Source organism: Acipenser ruthenus, chromosome 2 (genome assembly GCF_902713425.1).
Source record: "Acipenser ruthenus chromosome 2, fAciRut3.2 maternal haplotype, whole genome shotgun sequence".
Taxonomy (NCBI): domain Eukaryota; kingdom Metazoa; phylum Chordata; class Actinopteri; order Acipenseriformes; family Acipenseridae; genus Acipenser; species Acipenser ruthenus.
This window is the reverse complement of record NC_081190.1, coordinates 23,514,082-23,535,146: the sequence shown is the minus strand read 5'-3', so window position 1 is coordinate 23,535,146 and position 21,065 is coordinate 23,514,082. Positions and strand designations below refer to the sequence as shown.

The window sequence follows — 21,065 nt, the reverse complement described above, 5'->3', positions numbered from 1 at the left end:
CAACCTTTAAAGTCTACAACTAAAACAAGAGTTGTACAATCTTTTTTGTTTTTGTTTTACAGGGTCCTATATTTGTTCAATTCGGCTTGAAAATTGATACATTCACCTGCATGCTGGCTGTTCAAGGAACCACCTAAAATAGTCTTTAGTTACAGGTGGCCATTACATACAGGTACATATATGTATGCATACAAAGGTTTATAAGAGTTGCTTTTAATGCATGTTGACTGTACTGTATTTGAAAATCTGCATTGGTTTCCAGTGTACATAAAAGGCAGTGCTGGCAGACTCAACCCACTACATTAGACATTATTTTACAGCTTGGCTAGAGTAATAACATAGTGTATTGTAATCTGCTAAGTTTTAAAGTAAATAAATACATTAATATGACAATTATTCAGTATGTGAAGGGCAAATAAATACTTTAAAGACTTTAACAGTGTTTTATTTTTTTAAAGACAGATTTAAAGGTATCTGGCTGTAGCTTTAGTAGTCAAATTCTTCCAAGCTTGTAAAAAGGTTGTAGACTGCAGCACTGGCTATAAAAGGAAATGCCTAAACTAAGTGTGCTTGGTTACTATATGACTTCCCTCCAAAGACAAGGTAGAAGCACAGTGGATACCTTATAAAGACTTGATTTATGTCTCATTACAGTGTATCTGATTCAGTAAAGGTATTCTTGTATAATAAACATCGACAGATTCCCAAGGCGCTAAGCAATACATATAGGGGTATAATTTCAAATAGTTTTATACAGTTTAATAAACTGCTATTTTTTGAAAGAAGAATTTCACAAAAAATGAAACAACCATGTACTATCATTCAAATGTCTCTTGACAAGTGGTTTGTCTGATGTGCAGTACAATCACCAGCATTGCTAATGTTCTGTTCACAGGACTGTAAAGAAAATAACCCTCATGAAATACAGCATGCATAGCACAGCAATTGAAATAGTTTCTAAATGACTGTAATTCTAGGTAATTTCATGCCACCATATATATGGCAAAAGCCAAAAAAAAAAACCAAAAAAAAGCAGCACACTCAATGAGGACGAGGTTTTTGTCTCTATTTGCCAAGACAAATATCTGATTTAATTTCCATGATTTTTTATACTGCAAAAGAAAAGACATTGAAACTATCTAAAAGCTAATACTTATTAGGGTGAATAAGCGCTTAAGAGTTTCATCAAGTGTCATCAAGATATCTGTCACTCACAGCGCGAAAACAACGGTTAATGAAATGGATCTTAATTGTATTATGATCACGGGCAGTTTAATTGAATTGCCAAACTGATTTGACACAATCTAGTGTTTTAACAATATACCTCCAGCTTTTCTGTTCTGTGAAGCCCTCATTCTGTCAGATATTGTACAGCACAATTTGATATATGTTTAAGTACTGTTATAATGTTAAAATCAAATTAAATATGAGTAAGTGTTATCTGGAAATTAATATCAGCCATATCATCTTGAATAATACATGCCACTGTGAATCAATTGTAATGATCAGTGCTGCATCATGGGTTGATCTACAAAGTATGCCTTGTAATACAATAACCAGATATACTACAGGTTTTGTGAACCCGGCTCTAATGTAATACTTCTCATTTAGAGAGATGTGATCCGTTGTGCCCAGCCAGGTACACAGAAATACCACACACCTTAATAGTCAGACAAAACATAAGTGACAACTGATTTTGACAAGAATTACCACAAAAAATGTGTTTTCATTTCCCTGTTGGGAGGTCGTTTAAGGACCTGTATGTGAAGAATCAAGTCTTTTTATCACAAGACTGCACTTCCAAGACATTTGTAAGTGTAGCTTCCTATGGGGTGTCCAATGGGGTTGAGACTTACAACATCATTTAGGATAAATACATACAGCATTATAACCCAAAATAAGCTTTATTGTAAGAAAGTGTTGACACTGATACACAAAATCTACAAAATCCCAATAAATTGTTCTTGCAAGCCAATTGTTAGAATTGTATACAAATCATTTTCCTCCCTTTAAAAGTACAACAATGCAATGGAATAGTCTTGGTTTTGTGTTCCAGAGTGCTTGTAACAAGAGTTGCAGTATAAATTCTATGTATTAAGAATACTTCAGCATGGGGTCATTACAGTACCATTTGTTGAAAAGCACCAGTGAAATACCCTTAGTAAGGGTAGAAACTATACAACATAAAATACTTGTTTTTCTGTAATATATTCTAGTAACTAAGAGGCATTCATTGTACACACATACTTTCCATAAGCAATAATACAATGAAAAGAATGGCAGATAACTACAGTAATATTTATGTACCAGGGTTGGAATTCATATGAAAGAAATAAAAAATAAAGTCCTAGCCAATGCAATTTTACTTTGCATATTGTAAAAAAAAACAAAAAACAAAAAACCCTTAAACATGTCATAGTAACAGTATTTGTTTTTAAAAACAAGCACCTTCTGATGGTGTTTTAGTGAGATAATTACAGTTTTAAACTATGATCTGAGAGCTGCCTACAGTTAATAATAAATGTACAGCACCTTGTTGAGTATGAGGCATTGTGGTTATTGCTTGAAAGTACAGTACTGGTAGACTTTGTTAACTTGTGGCAATACAACCAGTCAAGGTATTTTGCTATAAAAGAAATGTATTTTAGCTCAAAAAAGCCAATTCATCCAATATGTAACTACAGCGTGGCGCAATCCTGCATTGATATGTTTAAAACATGTTAACCACTTCAGAGCTATTAGGCATAATTTTGTATATCATGAACGTTTTATAAACCCTTTTAAAAATGTTCACAAAACAGTGCCCCTCATGAAAAGCGAGGTGCAGATATTCTAAGGTATATTTATAGGAATTAAAAGATTCTGAAAGAACATATAGTCACCATGTTGAAATGAATCAGGGTGTATTGTGTAAATGCCTTAGGCAGCTACTTATTTTGTCCCCCTAACCACTCTGGTATGAAAACTTATTGTTACTTTATGAATACATATTTTACCATATCTTGTTAAAACGTGTGAATTATAAAGTACATCAAAATCGTACTCCATCTAATTACACATTCAAAAAAGCTAATCTTGACAATCAGATATAGCAATATGCATTATAGTGTCATTTCTATCACATTATGTGAGTTAGCAGTTAAGGAATAACTTTTACAAAAAAATTCAAAAAGATAAAAACAGTGAAGTGGTTAACAGTTTTAAAGTAGGTTGTATTTAATCTATAACACTTTTGAAAAAATATTGTGTAATAAACTGGAAGCTTGAGGTTTAACAATAAATAAGTCCTTTTGAGCCAACTTGTTCTTGTACTAATGAAGGATTGTTGTTTGCAACCTGGAAGCTGTGAACGAAATTCAGTTAAACTTCCATTCATTAGAATTTATTTGCCTCTATATATTATTGTATTAAAATAAATACACATCTATACATTTCAAATAAACAAAAAAACAATCATATAGCAAAACACCTTAAATGGTATAGACTGCTAAAGTACATTGAGAAATGGCTCAAGTTTGTTCTTATTCTTATTTAGTGCCGTACATTATTGTTACCCAAACTTAAGTCTCAATATTTTTCTCACTCTTTATCCAATCACATAAATTATACAGTTACTTTGGTTATTAAAAACAAACAAATATCTCCATTTCAAAGTGACAAAACCCTTCCTTGCATGAAGTTGTTATGCAGTCCTGGACAGGATGTGAGAGGTCTTTGTTTAAAGTCATTGACTTTTTAAAGCTTTATCCCCCTGATATGCTTATGACGAAAAATAAGGGAATGACTGAGATTGTGAAATTGACTGGAGTCTCTGCCCAGGTTTGTAACAATCATTTTTACTGAAGCTCAATCTGTAGCCTCATTTTGAGGCTTTCCCCCAGCTCCCCCATGAGGTAGTCTCTGTCTTTGCTGTCTTCCAGTTTCTGCAGTTCTTTCTGTTTGTACAGCGGGATACTGGTGATCTCCAGCGTGTAGTTCCCTGGCAAGGACTTCTTCTTGGTGGTGTGCAGGTAGCTGAGGCCCTCGCGCTGGTGGATGCGGAACAGCCCGACATCGTTGCCGGAGGAGATGACGTAACGCACGTGGTTGGTGAGTGGCTCGATTGCAGGGATCAGCTCCAGGATGTGCTCGTGGATGTTCAGCTCTGAGATTTTAAAACTCAGCTTCAGAGGAGCGTCTATGTCCAAACTGGCCAAGCTGATAGGTTCCTCCTAGAACAAAGAAGGTTATAGGTCAAGGTCAACATGATTGCTCATTTTTGGGATTCCCCATCACTTTTCTATAAACAATATGCAAATGGATTCTCTGCTATTGCTGATAGTGCAATCCCCAAGTCTTCAACCCACTATTAAAAACAAACAAACAAACAAACAAAAAAAACCCTATAAAAAAACCTATGAAGAATGGATATGGTTAAGTAAAGGACATTAAATCACTGTTCACTTCAGTGAAAGGACAAGTATTAGTCTCATACCTCTGAAGGTTCAGTTTCATTGGTACTTCTCCTCTTCCTGCCATCTTTTTTGGAGTAGCCGTTGATTTTGCAGTCGTAACAGGCCTCTGGAGACAGGGCATTGTCATCATCCGCTTCGGCCCCTGGAGGCAGGTACTGGCCTTTGTTGAATCCCATGCCGGATACACAGTGACTGCAAAAACAACAATGTTAGGAAACTAGTAGGTGATATTCTCGTTATACTTTACATCTGTGTCATATAAAATAAAATGTCTACTTACCCTTGTCCCACTCTGTAATAACCAGGTGGACAGCCACACAGATAACCTCCCTCTGTGTTTGAACAGCCATAGTTGCAAGGGGTCTTGAAGGACATACACTCGTTCACATCTTGACAGCTGCTGCCAAATTCATCGAATGAGTAACCCGACGGACAGGCACACTTGAAGCTGCCAAGCGTGTTGTAGCAAGATGCAGAGCCACAGCTATTAGGGTTGGAACATTCATTCTCATCTGTAGAACAAATATGGTTTTACAGAATACAAAACACCTAAAACAGAATAACCTTTTTCTTTATAGATAAACCTCTTCCAAGGGTGTACAGTACAGTACTGGGCGAGGGTTTGGAGAGATGGTGGCATGGTGCAGAGGAGCACAGATCTGTAAATTCTGCATCGAAACCAGACAGGATTATATAAGAAATGGTTTAGCTAGTAAAAATGGTTTTAGTAACTGAGCTAGCCCCAAAACTATTAAAATTGGTTTAAGAATAACACGCTATCTGTGGCATGCTGCTTACAGAATTGAAGTAAAAATTTAAAGAACTTTCTCAAAACATTTCCCCAGTTTGAAATGTAATCAATCGGGACCAAGTCACTTCCTTCACTCATTAGTTGCTTCTGGAGGGCCGAAACGAGAGGCTCCTGTGGACTGGCAGTGACACTTTGGGCCTTGGCCTCATCGTTCAGATTCCAGACTAGTCAAGAATCTATAATTCTTACTATTTTAGAGACGATAATTAGGAAATTTATTTAAAGCATTTTGACCTTCCTATTAAAACTATGAAACAGGATAAGCAGCTGGAGTGTTGTAATGTAGCCAATACAAATACCAATAATAAGTAATGTATTTTATGGGAGTACAAATTCTGCTTGGCATGCTTTTTTATATTGCCTTTTCAAACAAAAACTCCATTTGGTAAAATATTAGTTACAGATATTTTTACTACCCAGAGTTAATTGGTAATGACTTTTGCTTATAAATCTGTCTCGCTAAATCGGTCAAGCAATTATGTTAAAGAAAAACACAGCCACCTCAGTTAAGATGCCAATCTCAGCATGTTAGGCAGTATAACATTAATAGTTTTCCAGTCTGGCCAATGGAACTATGCAGACAGATTAGCTTCATCTAAATGTTAATCATATGGATTTCATTTCAGGAGGATAATCAAATGAATTATTGTAAAGCAAGCAACTATGCAATGAAACATCAATTTAAAAAGCTGGTTAGATTGATAACAAGACCAAGTACTGATTAACAGATTACAGTAAAATTTATTTGTTGCTGTATGGAATGCACAAAGACTTCTCTGTGCTGCTGCCACTGAAACCTGATAAGTTCACAATGTTTTAGTACACAGATATATTACAAATGATATTTTTTTGACTGTGGCGGACACTCACCGACACACTGGTTCCACTGGTAGTGCTGTGTGTACCCCTGAGGACAGCCGCACCGGTACCCTCCAGCCATGTTCTGGCATCCGTGTTGGCACCTGTGGCTGCTTTCACACTCATCCACATCTGCAACAGAGGTATGAGAAGAGATATAAAATTGATTTAACTGCCAGTTGATTGGAACCAGCAGACTCAAGACCATACCACCATACCCTCTATGCGGTAGTGCCTTTTCTAGGTGAGCCGCTGGGGACAGCTTTTCTAACATGCTCTTTTAAGACTCTGGGCTCTGTTTTAATGATTGCAACATACTATAGCAATCAATCATTTCATATTTTTGCCGCAGTGTTTTTAGTGATGCACATTTACGATAAACACATACTGAAATGTCCACATTGTATTTTTTTTAAAATTCTGTCATGAATAGGCAAAGCAATGACATTATTAGGATTTTTATAAGCAGCTTCCTTTTCATGACATTTTTTTTTTTCATTAAAGCTTTTATAGGATAGTCTCTTCATGTGAAGTTTTTTAACATTCATTTTGAGGACAACAAGCTTCTCCATCATGCATGATATGCACATGAATAGTTATCTTTAAATAAAAGTAACATCTGGGTTCTCTGTTTCAAAATTCATGTGCTCAGCTTATCGTACCACCACAGTTTAGGCCGGTGGAGTCCAGATTGTATCCTCTTTGGCATTCACAACTGAAACTGCCTGGAGAGTTCTGACAGATTCCTTTAGAGCCACAGAGGGAAGGCTGGGAGGCACATTCATTGTTGTCTGGTGGGAAGAAAATACATTTTCTTTAAAAAACATAATACTATATACAAGACAAACAACTATAAAAACCAGACAAATACTCTTAAAGAAAATTAACCCTTCCGCAGCGGTACCTCAGCCTCAGTAAATCCTCATCCTGCTACACATTGCAAAATAAATAAAACTGTCTGCAATCAATCCATCCACTTGCCCTCCTTTTTTTTTTACAGCAATTGATTTTTCTTTCAAGAAGCTCACAGTATATCAGAGGAAGGGGGTCTTGGGGGGTCACAGGGTGTTTGAGTGCTGCACATGTAGCTCTTAGGTTAGCTCTGGCTGACTCTCCTGCACTACTCTATAAAACTTGTGTTAAAAAGTTAACACATCTGGAATGTACACATGCATGGAAAGCACTTCTCCAGGTAAGAGTAACACAAAGAAACTCACCAATACAGGCAGTGTGATGCTGTGTAAATCCTGGTGGACACTTGCATGTAAATCCTCCAATGGTATTTACACACAAGAACTGGCAGTTGTGTTGTTTGGTTTGACACTCATCAAGATCTATAAAGCAGCACAACACAAGTTAAGCCTCTACTGCAACAGGTAATATAGACTGTCTGGCTTTGTGAAATGTTTTCTTTCCTCTGCCAGACAGCTATTTACGTCCCATTCATAAAGCTTGAATTTGTTATTTCAAGGTTTCTAAAGTCTGTTTTTGCTTCATCTAGAACATCTCCAGGCATACAAAACATTGAAAAACCTTGTTACAAAAAAAAAACACAACACAATATCAGTAACTTTGTAAATTAGGGCCCCTGTTGTCTATCAATACTTCCATCTGCAAAACTAGAATCAAAAAATATCATTCTGTTGGGTATTTTTTGTTTCCCTTGATGTGTAGCCTTGCGTCCCCTCTCTTGATTAAAGATCTTGGATATAATGTAAATGGTATGCGATGCATGAATTCCACTACTATTCTTTTCCCCCTCTGCCCTCTGCTCTGTTTCATAGATCTGTCAATACAATTTGGCCAGGTCTTCTCCTATAGTACCCTTTCTGGCTTTATTACAGGGTTAAATTTGTAAGTGAAGTAGTGTGTTTCATCTAGAGCCTTGACTTTTTTGTTTATTGTTTCACCTTTATTTACCGAAGTTTGATGTTGATTTATTTATTGTATTATGAATAGTCTCCTCAGGTGAATCACTCTTCAAATAAAATACACTTTGGATTTCTATAGCATGTACAGTAAACAGGTAACAACAATGACCTGGTTCTTATATCCTACAGTGCCATCAAGTATAGGCCAGGATGAGCCAGTAAGGTCTTAGTCTGTATAGTAAAGAATTACACGATAAAGTTTGGTGCCTGTAAAGAAAATGCAAGTTTTCAAACTAGATACCTTTACAAGTCTTCCCATCCTCTTGAAGAATGTACCCCCGTGGACACGAGCACAGGTAACTGCCCTCTGTGTTTTTACAGATGAAGTTACAAGGCTTTGGAGACTGGACACACTCGTCCACGTCTGTAAACCACAAATAGAACATATAGAGAAACAGAACAATATGCACAACACAAAGTGATTTCTGACTCAACAACATGAACTGCTTAATAAGGACGTTCTTGGTTCAGTAGACAGCCACTTACCCACACAGGTGGTGCCTGTAATGTCAGTGGTGTAGCCCAGTTTGCAGAGACAACGGAAGGAGCCCATGGTGTTGATGCATTGTCCATTCCTACACAGGTTAGGCATGACTTTGCATTCGTCAATATCTGTTGAATCAAGATACCAGATTAGACCAGAACACAGTAGTTGGGGGTCAAAGTTAAAAGACCATGCTCAAAGAAAGACCATGTCTGTTTTGCTTTATAATGAAATGACATTACAATAAGAGGACTACACTTATGAGCTGTATATAAACATGCTTGGGGATGCTAAAATAAATGCTATAAATATTTAGAGGTAGAAACAATGTTTAGGCTAAGTCTGTGAAAGAGAGGGGACTAAATGTAAACATGTGTTTGTAACAGTTTGGTTTAAACCCCCTCTGGGAGATGGAGTGTGGGGATGGAAGAGCAAACAGTCCTACAGCCTGGGCTTGAGAAGCTTTGTGTGGCTCCACCAGTGCAGTTCCAGCTATAGCTAAAGGGTCATGAGTGCAGCTGCGCTTACAATTGTGATGTTGATACAGTAGTGGAAGTGCAAATTGGTTGGCAATGTAAGAACCGCTGTGTGTGTGTGTGTGTGTTGGTGAGAGGGTGCCACATTCTCCCGTCTCCCTGAAATCACCAGTTTCTAATGCCCACTCTTCCCCTCACCAGTGCCATCAGTAGTGTAGCCGGGGCCATGGGGACAGAGCTTCTTGTAGTGGCCGGTTCCAGGCAAGGGGCAGATCTCACACTGATTGCCCCAGCCTCGGCCTCCATCGCAGCAGCATTCTGACTTGGTGGAGAGGTTACGACTACTGGAGGACATCTGGCACATGGTCTGCAGGACTTCAGTGAAGCAGAAGCCTTGCCGATGGTCTGTGTGAGTGACAGAAACAGCCACTTAATACACGCTTCCAAATATACTTCAAAACTCACAGTGCAGTTGTTGGGCCAAGCCTTAATTAAAATAGTTGGATTTTGGTTATACGACTTCGAATAATCTGATGCACAACACAGCCTGTCAAGGGTTTTAATTTACCACTCCTGATACTTTGGAAACTTTGGTTTTATAGCAGCCAATCAAGGCAAATTAATATGATCCTGATGTTAGAGAACTTCTGAGAAAACTTATGTTGTAGTAATGATGGTTACGTTTGGAGATTCTAAATACAGATTATGACATAGGAGTGTTCCTACCAATGCATTCCGTGGCTGTCGGTCCAGACTGGAAGCCCTCATTGCAGTCACACCTGTAGCTGCCAACTGTGTTGACACAGCGCCCGTTTTCACAGATCCCAGGTTTAGTGCGGCATTCATTTTCATCTATCAATGATTATAAGAATTGGAGAAAGCTTAAAAATAAAACAGGAATGAAATTCCACAGTGTGGTTAAATCCTATACATACAGTACATTTAACAGGGTACAATGCTTAAGACAGATTTATCAAGGTCTTTATTTTGAAAAAGAAAAAAATGTCTGTTTATTTTACAAAACTAGTTACAAGCAATTTCCTTGGTGCATTTAAAGATTCAAGTGTGCCTAACTAATATGTCACTTGTGTAGCTGCTGCTGGGCAGAAGATGGTCTTACCCTGGCACCCTTCTCCATCAGGCCTGCGGGCCATGCCAGGAGGGCAGATACACATGAAGGTCCCGATCAGGTTCTTGCAGACCATGCCTCTGGATTCACAGTCATGGAGTCCCTCCGAGCATTCATCCAGATCTGGAATAGATCAGAACCATTTTTTACATTGCAAATAAGTACAATAAATTAGTAAATAAGGAACTGTGATGTATAAAAAAAAAAAAAAAAAAAAAAAAAACACATACCCAGTTGTATATTTGGGTAGACTAGTCAGAGGTGTGTTTTTAAGTAGCTTATCCTCCTGTGATATCCTCCTTTTTGTATGCATTGCTATTTTTCTTAGCTTTTGTTCTTACCTTTACACATCTTCCTATCCTCCCTCAGGGCATAGCCGGCAGGGCAAGTGCACTCGTAGGCTCCATATGTGTTGATACAGCGGAAAGCACACAGTAGAGGATTTTGTGTACATTCATTGATATCTGTATTACAGAGAATAAATATAAGCGTTCATTTGTTCACTAACATCTGGTGATATGGAAGGCATTCTCACATATTATTGTATGTATTTAATAAAGGAAATTGCGACTCACCCTCACAGGTCATCATTGGGCCTGGCTCAAACCCTTCATCACAGTTACACTCAAATCCACCAATCACATTGGTGCAGGTACCATTGCCACAAGGATTTCCTATTGAACATTCATCAGTGTCTGCAAGAACAATATAAAACATATTAAGATTTAAATACTTAAACATGTCTCAAACAACCATTTCCTCTCCTTGACTATTGCTGGCAGTAAATTTGGACCTGTTCAGGGAGCAATATGGTACTCACAATTATGGCCTGTTAATTTCTCCCCCCATACCCCAACAGTATGTGCTATGTACAGTATCTTTCCATTAATATGGAGCACAGTCAGACAAAGATCCACTGTTCCTATGTTCACTAAGTCAGCATCTTACCAATGCAGTGGACTCCAGTATAGTCCAGGCTGTATCCCATTGGGCACTCACAGCGGAAGGACCCATCCGTGTTAATGCAGTGGCCATTGGAACAGATCCCTGGGTTCTCCACACACTCGTTGACATCTAAAGAAATGACAATAAAAAGAATTTATCTGTATCAATGTGTCCTCCATCCCCATCATGAGAACACTATTACGACTTCTTTAAAGTAGGCACTTACATTTACTTTCATTTGCATTTGTTTTATTTTTTTGTAAAATAACTATATATAAAAAACAGTATGTTAGTAACATACATAGTAAAACTGAGCTGTTAGTATCATGCAAAAGTAGATCAACTTGACCCACCACAAGTCATATGGACAGAACAAATGGATGGATGGACAGACCAACAGGGTCCTCCATGCCGTATCTTCAGATTGTGATACACAGTAAGTCGTGCTAAAGCACATCCTAACCAAATCTCAATTGATTTGCCTGCTTTGTCTATTCTCTCCCTCTCCCTCTCTCTCTCTCTATATATATATAAGTGTGACATGTATGTCCGTAAACCCAGAAGGACAGCTACCTCCCTGCCCAGATTCTCACATGTCAATACCTTCTGCTAAACAATGACCTAACCAAGTTTCACCACAAATGGTTAAGTGGTTTTGAGCAGTGGACGTTTCTTGCATCAAAATCGTAGGGCAATCTGTCTTACCTTCACGTGTGTCACCAATGCCTGGAATGGTACCATGACCAAATGGACAAAGCTCCTGGAATGCCGCTGTAATTCAACAGAACAGTGACAACGTGTTACTGAGCAACATGTTTTTTTGCAGATTTGATTTTATTCTACACTCGCTGTTTAAGCAATTTTTACATATTTATATATTGGCAGCCAAAGCTGTAAAATAATACAAAAGAAGCAGCTACATCTCAGTTGGTATTTCTGTCCTGTGTAATCCTATCTGTATGTAATATAATGTACCTTCTCCTTCCTTAGGACAAAGTTCACAGGGGTCTCCCCAGCCTTCTTTAGCCATCTTACTGCAGCAGCACTTTGCTTTGGTTGTGTTGAAAGCCTTTGGCACAGAACACTTTCCATTCTCAAACTTGGTGAAGCAGAAACTCTCTCGTGTATCTATTAAAAAAACGAAACTATGTAAACCCAAACTCATGTATTCAATTGTGAATTAAAAATCAAATGTCTTGCAGCCCCTGGTTCCTATAGAAAACATTTAGCATTGTGCAAAATACTTTAAGGGGATGTGCAAGAGGATAAATGAAGTGCAGTAAACTACTGACGGTTACTAATAAACTCACCAAAGCACCTGCGTCTGTTATCAGACAAGACGAATCCTGGTCGGCAAACGCACTGGAAACTCCCGGGATTGTTAATGCAGGAACCAAACAGGCAGATATTGGGGTCTTCATCGCACTCATTGATGTCTAGTTGACAATGAGGAACACATCAGTTATCTAGATATTCACACTTGCCATCTTGAATCACAATGCAATTGAGAATTTGTGCATGCATGATGACAAATGCAGATCAAATAAATACATATAAACACATTTTTAAAATAAGTTTTTCAATCTCTACATTTATTTCATTAGATGTTTCTACATGTACGTTATTTTGAGTCACTGTGTTTATGAAAGGTGGGGTTTTATGGGTTTGTTTCTTAAAGCACAAAAGTAAAGAAATCATACAGCAACTAGAAACAGGAGAGTAAGAAGTTGGGTTAGGAATAACAGTGAAAAATGTGAATCTTTCCACAGTATGTCTGAAAGCTGACCCACGCTGAGTGCAGACTGAGGGGACCAGAAGACTGGAGAATGGACTGGTCCATCCATCAGTGTCAGGGCTTCCTGCCATGCAGGGGCAGTTATAGATGGAAACACCGCTGTCTGAGACCATTACAATAACAAAGGCAATGCATGTCCTTTTCTGGAAAATGTGTTCATTCTTCACGCAAAACTCAAACCACTGATTTATTTTTCTACAAACACATATGGGGTGTAAAGTATACTGTATCTGAGGTAATGGATTCTAATCCTGCTTGGGGAAAACCAGAAATCCTTCATCTATCAACACCCCAGCAAGGTGTACTGGAACAACTGGAGCTGTCGTTTAAATGAGATTGATTTCACTTAGCATTACCAATGCAGTTTTCATTCTGAACATCATATCCTGGAGGACAGATGCATCGGAAGGTTCCATCAAGGTTCTGACATGTTCCAGGAGAGCATGTTCCAGGGAAAGTCAAACACTCATTGGTATCTGTTGAGAAAGCAGAAGAAACTTTAATACGTGGCTAGACTCCAAACCAACTAGGTGCTCAAAATGCCATTTCCATTTTATCTTAGATAAAAAAACAACGGATTGTATGGTTGAAGGTATATCAACATGGTGTGGGTTAGATGTGTGCTGTTGCTGTGTTATAATGGCTGAAAGAACTCTGAGCATTGTAAAACTCCCCTAACCCTAACCACTATCCTACCAGTTCAAAACAGGAATCTTAATGTGGAACATAAAAAAGGCAGTTCAAAAAGGTCCCGGAGTTCAGAAAGAATGTTTTTCTTAGGCATTTTACAGTATAATGTTATGTAAGTCATCCTGGATAAGGGCGTCTGCTAAGAAATAAATAATAATAATAATAATAATAATAATAATAATAATAATAATAATAATAATAATAATAATAATAATTAAATGGACATTGAACAGCTTATGTATTAGCTAACACGTGTATCCTTCTACAGTAAGCAGCACCCATTAGCTGCTCCTATATACAAATAAAAATATACAGTTGCTCACCAACACAGTTCTTTCCATCAGGTGTGAGCTCATAGCCCTCTTCACACAAACATTGGAAGGAGCCAATGCTGTTGATGCACTGGCCATTTCGACACACCTGCCCATATAAGGTCCTGCACTCATCAATATCTAAGACAAGAAAAAAAAAACAACATAATTTATTATTTTTTTAAATAAATATGAATATTACCAAATGTTCCATAAAAATAGCAACTTCAAACAAGGGCTCACCAATGCAGTCGTTGTTGTGAGTAAGTTCAAAGCCTGGATGGCAAAGACAGTTGTATGATCCCACTGTGTTCTTACAGGTTCCATTTCCACATGGCTGACGTTCGCATTCATCAATATCTTAAAAAAAAACAAACAAAAAAAACGATAAAAAGGTCCACTTTAAATGAGAATCAATATATGCATTCAAACAGCAGAGGGCGCTCTCACACTTACTGTTACACTAGCAGTGTGCCACTATCCATCTGGCTTTCAGACACAATTTGTACATTTTAAATAAACTACAGTATTAACAATGTTGCTTTTATTAAAGTAAAACCCAGGCAGTTTTTTTTTCAAACAAAATCTGGGTGCACTCCTAATAGTTTGTACTTGATTGTTTCTAACACTGGCATCTACTCCATAAGCTGGAGCCCAGTGAAATACTCTACTCTCCTACCCAACTATTCTTTAATGTTAGTTTCCTTGTCTGTGAGAGACACAAAGCACCTGGTAATCACATTCAAGTCAAAGTTTCTTCCACTTACCCATACACATCTTCTGATCTGGGGTTGCCTTGAAGCCATTGTGACAAGCACAGCGATAGCCTCCTTGCAGATCCACACATTTACCGTGACTGCATACGTTAGGAATTTCCAGACATTCATTACGATCTTGAAGGGAAGAAGGCATTAAACAAGGTTAAGACCTCACGCGTGTATTCTATTTACCTCTGTGTACATTAATAAGGCACATTTTTAGAATGCTGCCAAAGTCCACAGTTGGCATTCCTCATTGGAAAGTTTCTGTAAATATTGTACTTTAGCCATTTGTCTCTGGGAACTCGGCAGTTGACCATAAACCTGTAGGCACTGACGTTTTCTCCAGTGTTTTAACTGGCAGACAGGTGAGTCTAAAGCAGTTTCTGATTTGGCAAAGCAAAGCTGCACCTGCAATTTACACTCAGCACCAGCCTTTGTCTCATATGTGACTTGTGCCTGATGGGTTAGGTCAGAGACATAAAGATGTCGTGTCTTGCACTTATTTAAAATGTCACACAAAAATGAAGTCTGTGTAATGAACTCTACTCTATGAGTCAGTCCCATTAGTTTACTTTCCGTGAAGGTAGTTTTAAGACACATGCTTGCTTTTCTTTTGTAAACTGTTTGCCACTACAATGCAGAATTCTCCTGCTACTACAATTTTATATATATTACATCTTCAAGCTCTTTTATGGCTCCAGGAAGTGTTTTTGCTACAACGATAAGATTTTTTAAAACACCAACAGAACAACGTTTTTAATTGGACTTAAAAGTCTCCTTAAATATGTAAAATCTATTTTGAAGTTTTGTCTAATATACATTAAACGTACATACAGACTGGGGTGTTAAAACTATTTCCTGGGTTGGGAAGTTGGAAAGTTGGAAATCCTGCCAACATTTCTGCTCTGGTATTGCTCAGAGTAAGCTTCAGCCCACGAGGTGTTTTTAATTAAAAAAAATATTTCGGAAATCACTGACTGTGGTGTGATTCATAATACCCAACATTGTCAACATTTACAGGAAAAACAGCGAAAAGGGAATTTCTAGTAACCTTTTGTTATTCATGAAATGTCTGAATAATTGCATTAATTACCCTAATTTACATGAATTTGATTAAACATGAGAATCATTCAGTAAATGTGCAAGCCTGATGTGCCCAACAGCATTCTTCTAAAGTATTTCTAAATATACAAAAACATCAAATGATGCTTTACCAATGCAAGCCCCATTAGGGGAGAGTTTGAATCCATCCGCGCATTCACAGCGGTAGCTGCCTGGGCTGTTGATACAGTCAGCATTGCGTTGACAGAGGTTATCCCCATTGCTGCACTCATCAATATCTGAAATGAAGAAAACATCCATGTTACTCGGGCTACCCACAGAGTAATATTTAGTGCAGTTGCTGGGATTTATATTCAATGTTAACACATTTCAACATTTGTAGTTCTCCTTTTAAAAGTTTATCATGTTAAATTTGTACAATAATTTCGCAGTGATTATACTATGCATGTGTTACCTTGGTTAACAACGGGTTTTACAATGCTTTTCCATACCTGTCTGTTACTGTACCAATAAAACAAGCAAAAAACCATGGGGATACAACTGTCTGCAAGATCTTAAATATTATGTATTGGTGTGACAATCTTTAAAACATCTTTAATATTCAAATATCCAGTGGCTTTCGTAACCTCAAAGTGCATTGCTTTAATGACCGGAATGATTTGCCTGCTTTGTCTATTCTAACTCATTTTCTTAGTACAAATTTCCATAAATTTAAGATGTTGCTGCCAATGCTCATCATCTAAAAGATCATGTGTGGGTCTCCTTTGTGCTAGCCTGCAGTGAGAGTGAAACCGCTTCGTGCAATAAGCGTTGTTTTTATATTTGCAAACTGGACTGACTTGAAAGGAAATACACCTCATTCTTGTGCTTCAAACTCAAGGCTAACCACATTCAGACCATTCTGAGACCAGAAGAAAAGGAGTCTGTTGCTGTCTGACAGGAACAATCGTGATTGACGCTACAAGTAGTGCGGCTCAAGAACTCTGCAGCAGCGCAGGCGGTACAGACGCAGACAGAACGCTAATATTTTGAAAAGGAAGAACAAAAAAAAGTAAGAATGAGAAACACAGACCAGGCTTTTAGAGTGCTAGAAACCGATTACTACCCTTGTCTTGATCCTCTGTCTAATTTGGTTGGTATTGTTCAAGCTTTGAGATCCAACCAAGACAGCCTCCTGAGTCCTAATTAGAAACTGCGTGCCAAAGTAGAAGGTGATGCGAAAGCCGATATTATGCATGTATTTTTACATAAACTCCAATATCTCCACAACACAGCTGTGTAAACAGATCAGGAACTGAAATCTATTGCTTCTTTAGATTTAAATTATTGAAGACTAGTACTGACTTCCACTGTTACATAGACAATCTGAATAACAGGCACCCAAGATTTTACAAAAAAAAATGATGAATGTACATTGTGTATGAATGCTGTTACCTTCACAGACCAAAAGCAGGTCATTGTAGCTGAATCCAGTGGGGCATTCACAGCGGAAGCTTCCAATCTGGTTAATGCACACACCATTTGCACAGATCCCAGGGATCTCCCGACACTCATCAATATCTGCAAGGATCGAAAAATGCACACGCCTCTTAAAACTCTGACAGTATTACAGAATATATATATATATATATATATTATATATATATATATATATATATATATATATATATATATATATATATATATATATATAGAGAGAGAGAGAGAGAGAGAGAGAGAGAGAGTAATGATAAAATATACTATAGTGCAAATGCCCTTTTAATATAGTCTACAGTCAAATTTTGATTATCCAAACATCCCCTTGTTAACCTGTCTTCTTGTGTGTTGTGCTCTTCTGCCCAGTTTGCAATGCAAATGCACTATTCAGCCCTAATTGCTGGTATTTACAGAACACTTCAGTCCTGTAGGTTATATATTTACAGATAAAGGGGTGAATTATATCTTTTTTGGAGGTTTCTTGATTTGGAAAGTCATGTCATAATTTGATTATAAGAACAAATCAATTATCCGAACACCCCCCAGTCACAATTAGAGCGACACACGTTCTACTGTAGTATACTAAAGTATGTTATTGTATTATAGCATACTACAGCATAGGTAGGGATTACTGTAATAATACTAAAGTACACTAGTGCTGATTATAGTACTCATTTTATTTTAGCTCTGATTCATAATTTAAGAGCACTGAATCAAAAACTAAAATAATAGACTTAAGCCTTACCAACAGCTTTTCCAGTGTGGATGTCAAAGGTGAATCCTGGGATGATATTTCCACAGAGTGTGCGATACTCCGCTGTAATACACAGGTTGAGCTGCATCAGTACCAAAGTCTGACAAACTCCCTGTTAATCTTTTAAACTGGTTTACTTTGTGTCCATGTTAGAATAGTAATGCCTAATACACATTCCATCTCCATGTGTAAGACGAACGAATAGAGAGTTGAAGGGAGCTTTCACACACATGCCATTACCCACAGGAGAGGGAGCTTGAGGGATTACTCTTTACCACAGATGGTACTTAAATGAAACCTGACTAAACACTGCTTGTTTAACAGCTGTAGGGTTTATTACATCAAGTATATATATAATACCAATAGAAAAGGTCTGCACCCCATTTTGTGTCCCCTGTTTGGCAAAAGGGCTTTCAATAAACCCTGGAAAGACACCGGGAAATCCTTCATTATAAGGGTAAGTAATGGTCCTGCAGTCCAGCACTCAGTGCTACAGCTATATCTCCTTGTCCAGCACTGCTTTTCGTTGTCTTTTTGACTATTGCTCCATATTATCAGGACAACTATGAATAGTCTGTAATGGGCTGCAATATACTCACATGTTGCAGGGGTTGGGCATGCCTCACAGGGCTTGTTCCAGGCTTTACCAACATTGTAAGAACAGCAGCACAGCCTCTTGGTGAGATTGAATGCCAGTTCGTTCTCACAGGAAGTTCCATTGTAGTTTCTGTAGCAAACGCTCTTCCTCATGTCTGTGAAATACACAGAATATTTGTTGGTAGACACTTTTAAGTTGCAATTATCTACTAAACGTTAGGTAGAATTTATGGAGGCACTAGCCGAATTGTTTGTTTACTTGACATAGTGTCTTATAAGGTCTACCTTCAATTTGGATTAAGCATTTTTAAGTTATGGATGATAGCTGCTAAACATGCAACAAATATTCTTCACAGCAGTGTTCAGCGTGACTTACCCATGCAGTTGTTTCCCCCGTTGATCTGCATGTACTCTGGAGGGCAGACGCAGGTGTAGTTACCCAGGGTGTTGTAGCACGTACCAGGCCCACAGATACCAGGATAGGTTACGCATTCATCAATATCTACAGAGCAAAGACAGAATTAGAATTGGGTTTACCTCTCATTTAACTTTCATTGTAGAAACAGTTGTTGTATTTCTTGGAAACTGTTTGTGATGCACGATTTCTCAGGTAAAAAACACATTCTACATTTAAACATATTCAACTTCATAACATTTCACTCAGCAACCCCCCATTCCACACCATACTTGGGTGTTAATGGAGAAAGAAAATCCAAAACAGGATTGAGCCAGTGACTTTCTGGACCGCTTGCCCAGTGAGCCACCAGAATCTTTTATGAAAGAAGCTTCAAAAGAAATAACTATTATACAGTATGTCTTACCTTCACAGATTCGGCTTTCTTCATTGAGGTGGTATCCAGCTGGGCACTCACAATGAAAGCTGCCAAAGGTATTGACACAGTTTCCACCCTGGCACAGCCCTGGCAACTCCTGGCACTCGTCAATATCTACAGACAGGAAAATAAAGGGCGTTAGCTTCAATTAGAAATACGAGGTTCAAGTTTATGAATGAATTAGTGAGCAATGAATGGCCCATTAGTTGGTAGAGTACTTACCCTCCAATATAATCGTAATAGGGTTGGGCCTAAACCCTTCACCTCCAGGGCACAGTGTGTTATACTCAGCTATAAAGACCAAGAATGTGTTTATTATAATCTGACCTTGACTTAGTTCAAACAATTAACCTACAACGGTCTGTCTGTTTCACTATTAACAAAAAAACAAAACAAAGCACACTGAAAAAGTGGACATTCCCTCAGTTTTTAATATTAATTTTTCTTTCTTATTACTGTTAAGTAGTGTTGTCATGGCTTTGGTATAATACTGAAAGGTGTGCTTACTTGTATTGACAGCTGGGCAGTGCTCACAGGGGTTTCCCCAAGCTCTTCCCTTAGAGCAGCAGCAGGAGGAACGACTGACACCAACCCCGACCTCAACACTGCAGGCCAGGCCACCGTCTCCACGGTAGCCAAGCTCCAGGTAGCAGTTACCAACACGAGTGTCTGAGCAACAGGAACAGATTATTATTTTACCATCATACTAACTCTACAGTGCTCATCACTGCAGGGTATTTAGTTTTTGTAGCAATAGAAATATAATTTTGAGTTTAAACCTTTGCATGGCTGAAAAAGCCATGAGAATGAGGCTACAGTCATTTTAAACTGAAAGACTTACCAACACAACCGACTCCAGTTGGGTTCAGCTCAAAATCAGAAGGGCAGTTACACTGATATCCTCCAGGGGTATTCACACAAAGCCCGTTAACACAGTTTATGGGGTCAATACACTCATCAACGTCTGTAAAACAATCACACAAGTAACAACTCACAACTGCTTTACAACTTAACATTTAGAATGAAAGAAATGGCTAATGAACCAATGACTAATGACTTTGAAAGTCAACACAACCAATTTTCTCATTTCTTATATTTTCAGGTATGCAATGGTAATGTAATTCTTTTTGATGGTGTTTTAAACCTCCTTAATTCTTGTTATTTTTATTTAATATCTTATTTTTCCCCATTGGATACAATTGTTATCTACAATAAACTTGTATTAGTAAAAAAGAAAACAACATGGATATTACAACAGTTTTAACAGTAGAAAAAAAAGCTTCCCTGACTATATGGCTGCTGGCTGTGGGGAGCATATCAAATACCATGTTTGAAAACCTTAAGCACTGTTACAGACTATGGTTCCTTTCCTTGAGGGCTCATTTGTTATATTCTGTATAACACGATACAGCAATGAGCCAGGGATATAGGGTCATATAGCAATGGAAATGTAATGGTGAGGGTACCAGCCATTTATTCCAGTCGCATACTATACCAGCATGATAATTCAAAGAATGCCACCCAAAGGGCCTACAGAATGCCTTTGTTTATCGTTTAAATTTAAGAACTAAAGGTCACTTTAATTCTGGATGTTGGTGTTGGTTTTTAGCCTTCTTGTAAGATGATGACTGGACCACAGTGAGGAGAAATAAATAAAGGACATTCTAGCACGAACCAGAGCTGACAGTGTCAGTGACT

At 38.0% G+C, this 21,065-nt stretch overlaps 1 protein-coding gene across 2 annotated transcripts in view; it reads right to left on the bottom strand.

Annotated features, from left to right (window-relative positions):
• Positions 1-1,885: 1,885 nt before the first annotated feature.
• Positions 1,886-21,065, bottom strand: part of LOC117963485 (fibrillin-2) — a 94,279-nt gene continuing 75,099 nt past the window's right edge. Inside the window, exons 36-65 of one of the 2 annotated variants that reach the window (XM_058992355.1) lie at positions 20,209-20,331; positions 19,875-20,036; positions 19,590-19,658; positions 19,356-19,481; positions 18,911-19,036; positions 18,537-18,689; positions 17,929-18,000; positions 17,142-17,267; positions 15,860-15,985; positions 14,652-14,777; positions 14,128-14,244; positions 13,897-14,025; positions 13,240-13,359; positions 12,399-12,524; positions 12,064-12,216; positions 11,794-11,859; positions 11,092-11,217; positions 10,719-10,838; positions 10,485-10,607; positions 10,135-10,266; positions 9,741-9,866; positions 9,213-9,419; positions 8,541-8,666; positions 8,296-8,418; positions 7,341-7,457; positions 6,786-6,914; positions 6,136-6,255; positions 4,735-4,966; positions 4,475-4,646; positions 1,886-4,208 (exon numbers count right to left, since the gene is read on the bottom strand). In XM_058992355.1, coding sequence (XP_058848338.1) covers positions 3,837-4,208; positions 4,475-4,646; positions 4,735-4,966; positions 6,136-6,255; positions 6,786-6,914; positions 7,341-7,457; positions 8,296-8,418; positions 8,541-8,666; positions 9,213-9,419; positions 9,741-9,866; positions 10,135-10,266; positions 10,485-10,607; positions 10,719-10,838; positions 11,092-11,217; positions 11,794-11,859; positions 12,064-12,216; positions 12,399-12,524; positions 13,240-13,359; positions 13,897-14,025; positions 14,128-14,244; positions 14,652-14,777; positions 15,860-15,985; positions 17,142-17,267; positions 17,929-18,000; positions 18,537-18,689; positions 18,911-19,036; positions 19,356-19,481; positions 19,590-19,658; positions 19,875-20,036; positions 20,209-20,331 — 4,145 coding nt within the window. In that variant the 3' untranslated portion in view covers positions 1,886-3,836. Of the gene's footprint in view, positions 4,212-4,474; positions 4,647-4,734; positions 4,967-6,135; positions 6,256-6,785; positions 6,915-7,340; positions 7,458-8,295; positions 8,419-8,540; positions 8,667-9,212; positions 9,420-9,740; positions 9,867-10,134; positions 10,267-10,484; positions 10,608-10,718; positions 10,839-11,091; positions 11,218-11,793; positions 11,860-12,063; positions 12,217-12,398; positions 12,525-13,239; positions 13,360-13,896; positions 14,026-14,127; positions 14,245-14,651; positions 14,778-15,859; positions 15,986-17,141; positions 17,268-17,928; positions 18,001-18,536; positions 18,690-18,910; positions 19,037-19,355; positions 19,482-19,589; positions 19,659-19,874; positions 20,037-20,208; positions 20,332-21,065 lie in introns of both variants that reach the window. The other variant, XM_058992353.1, reaches the window with a different exon arrangement.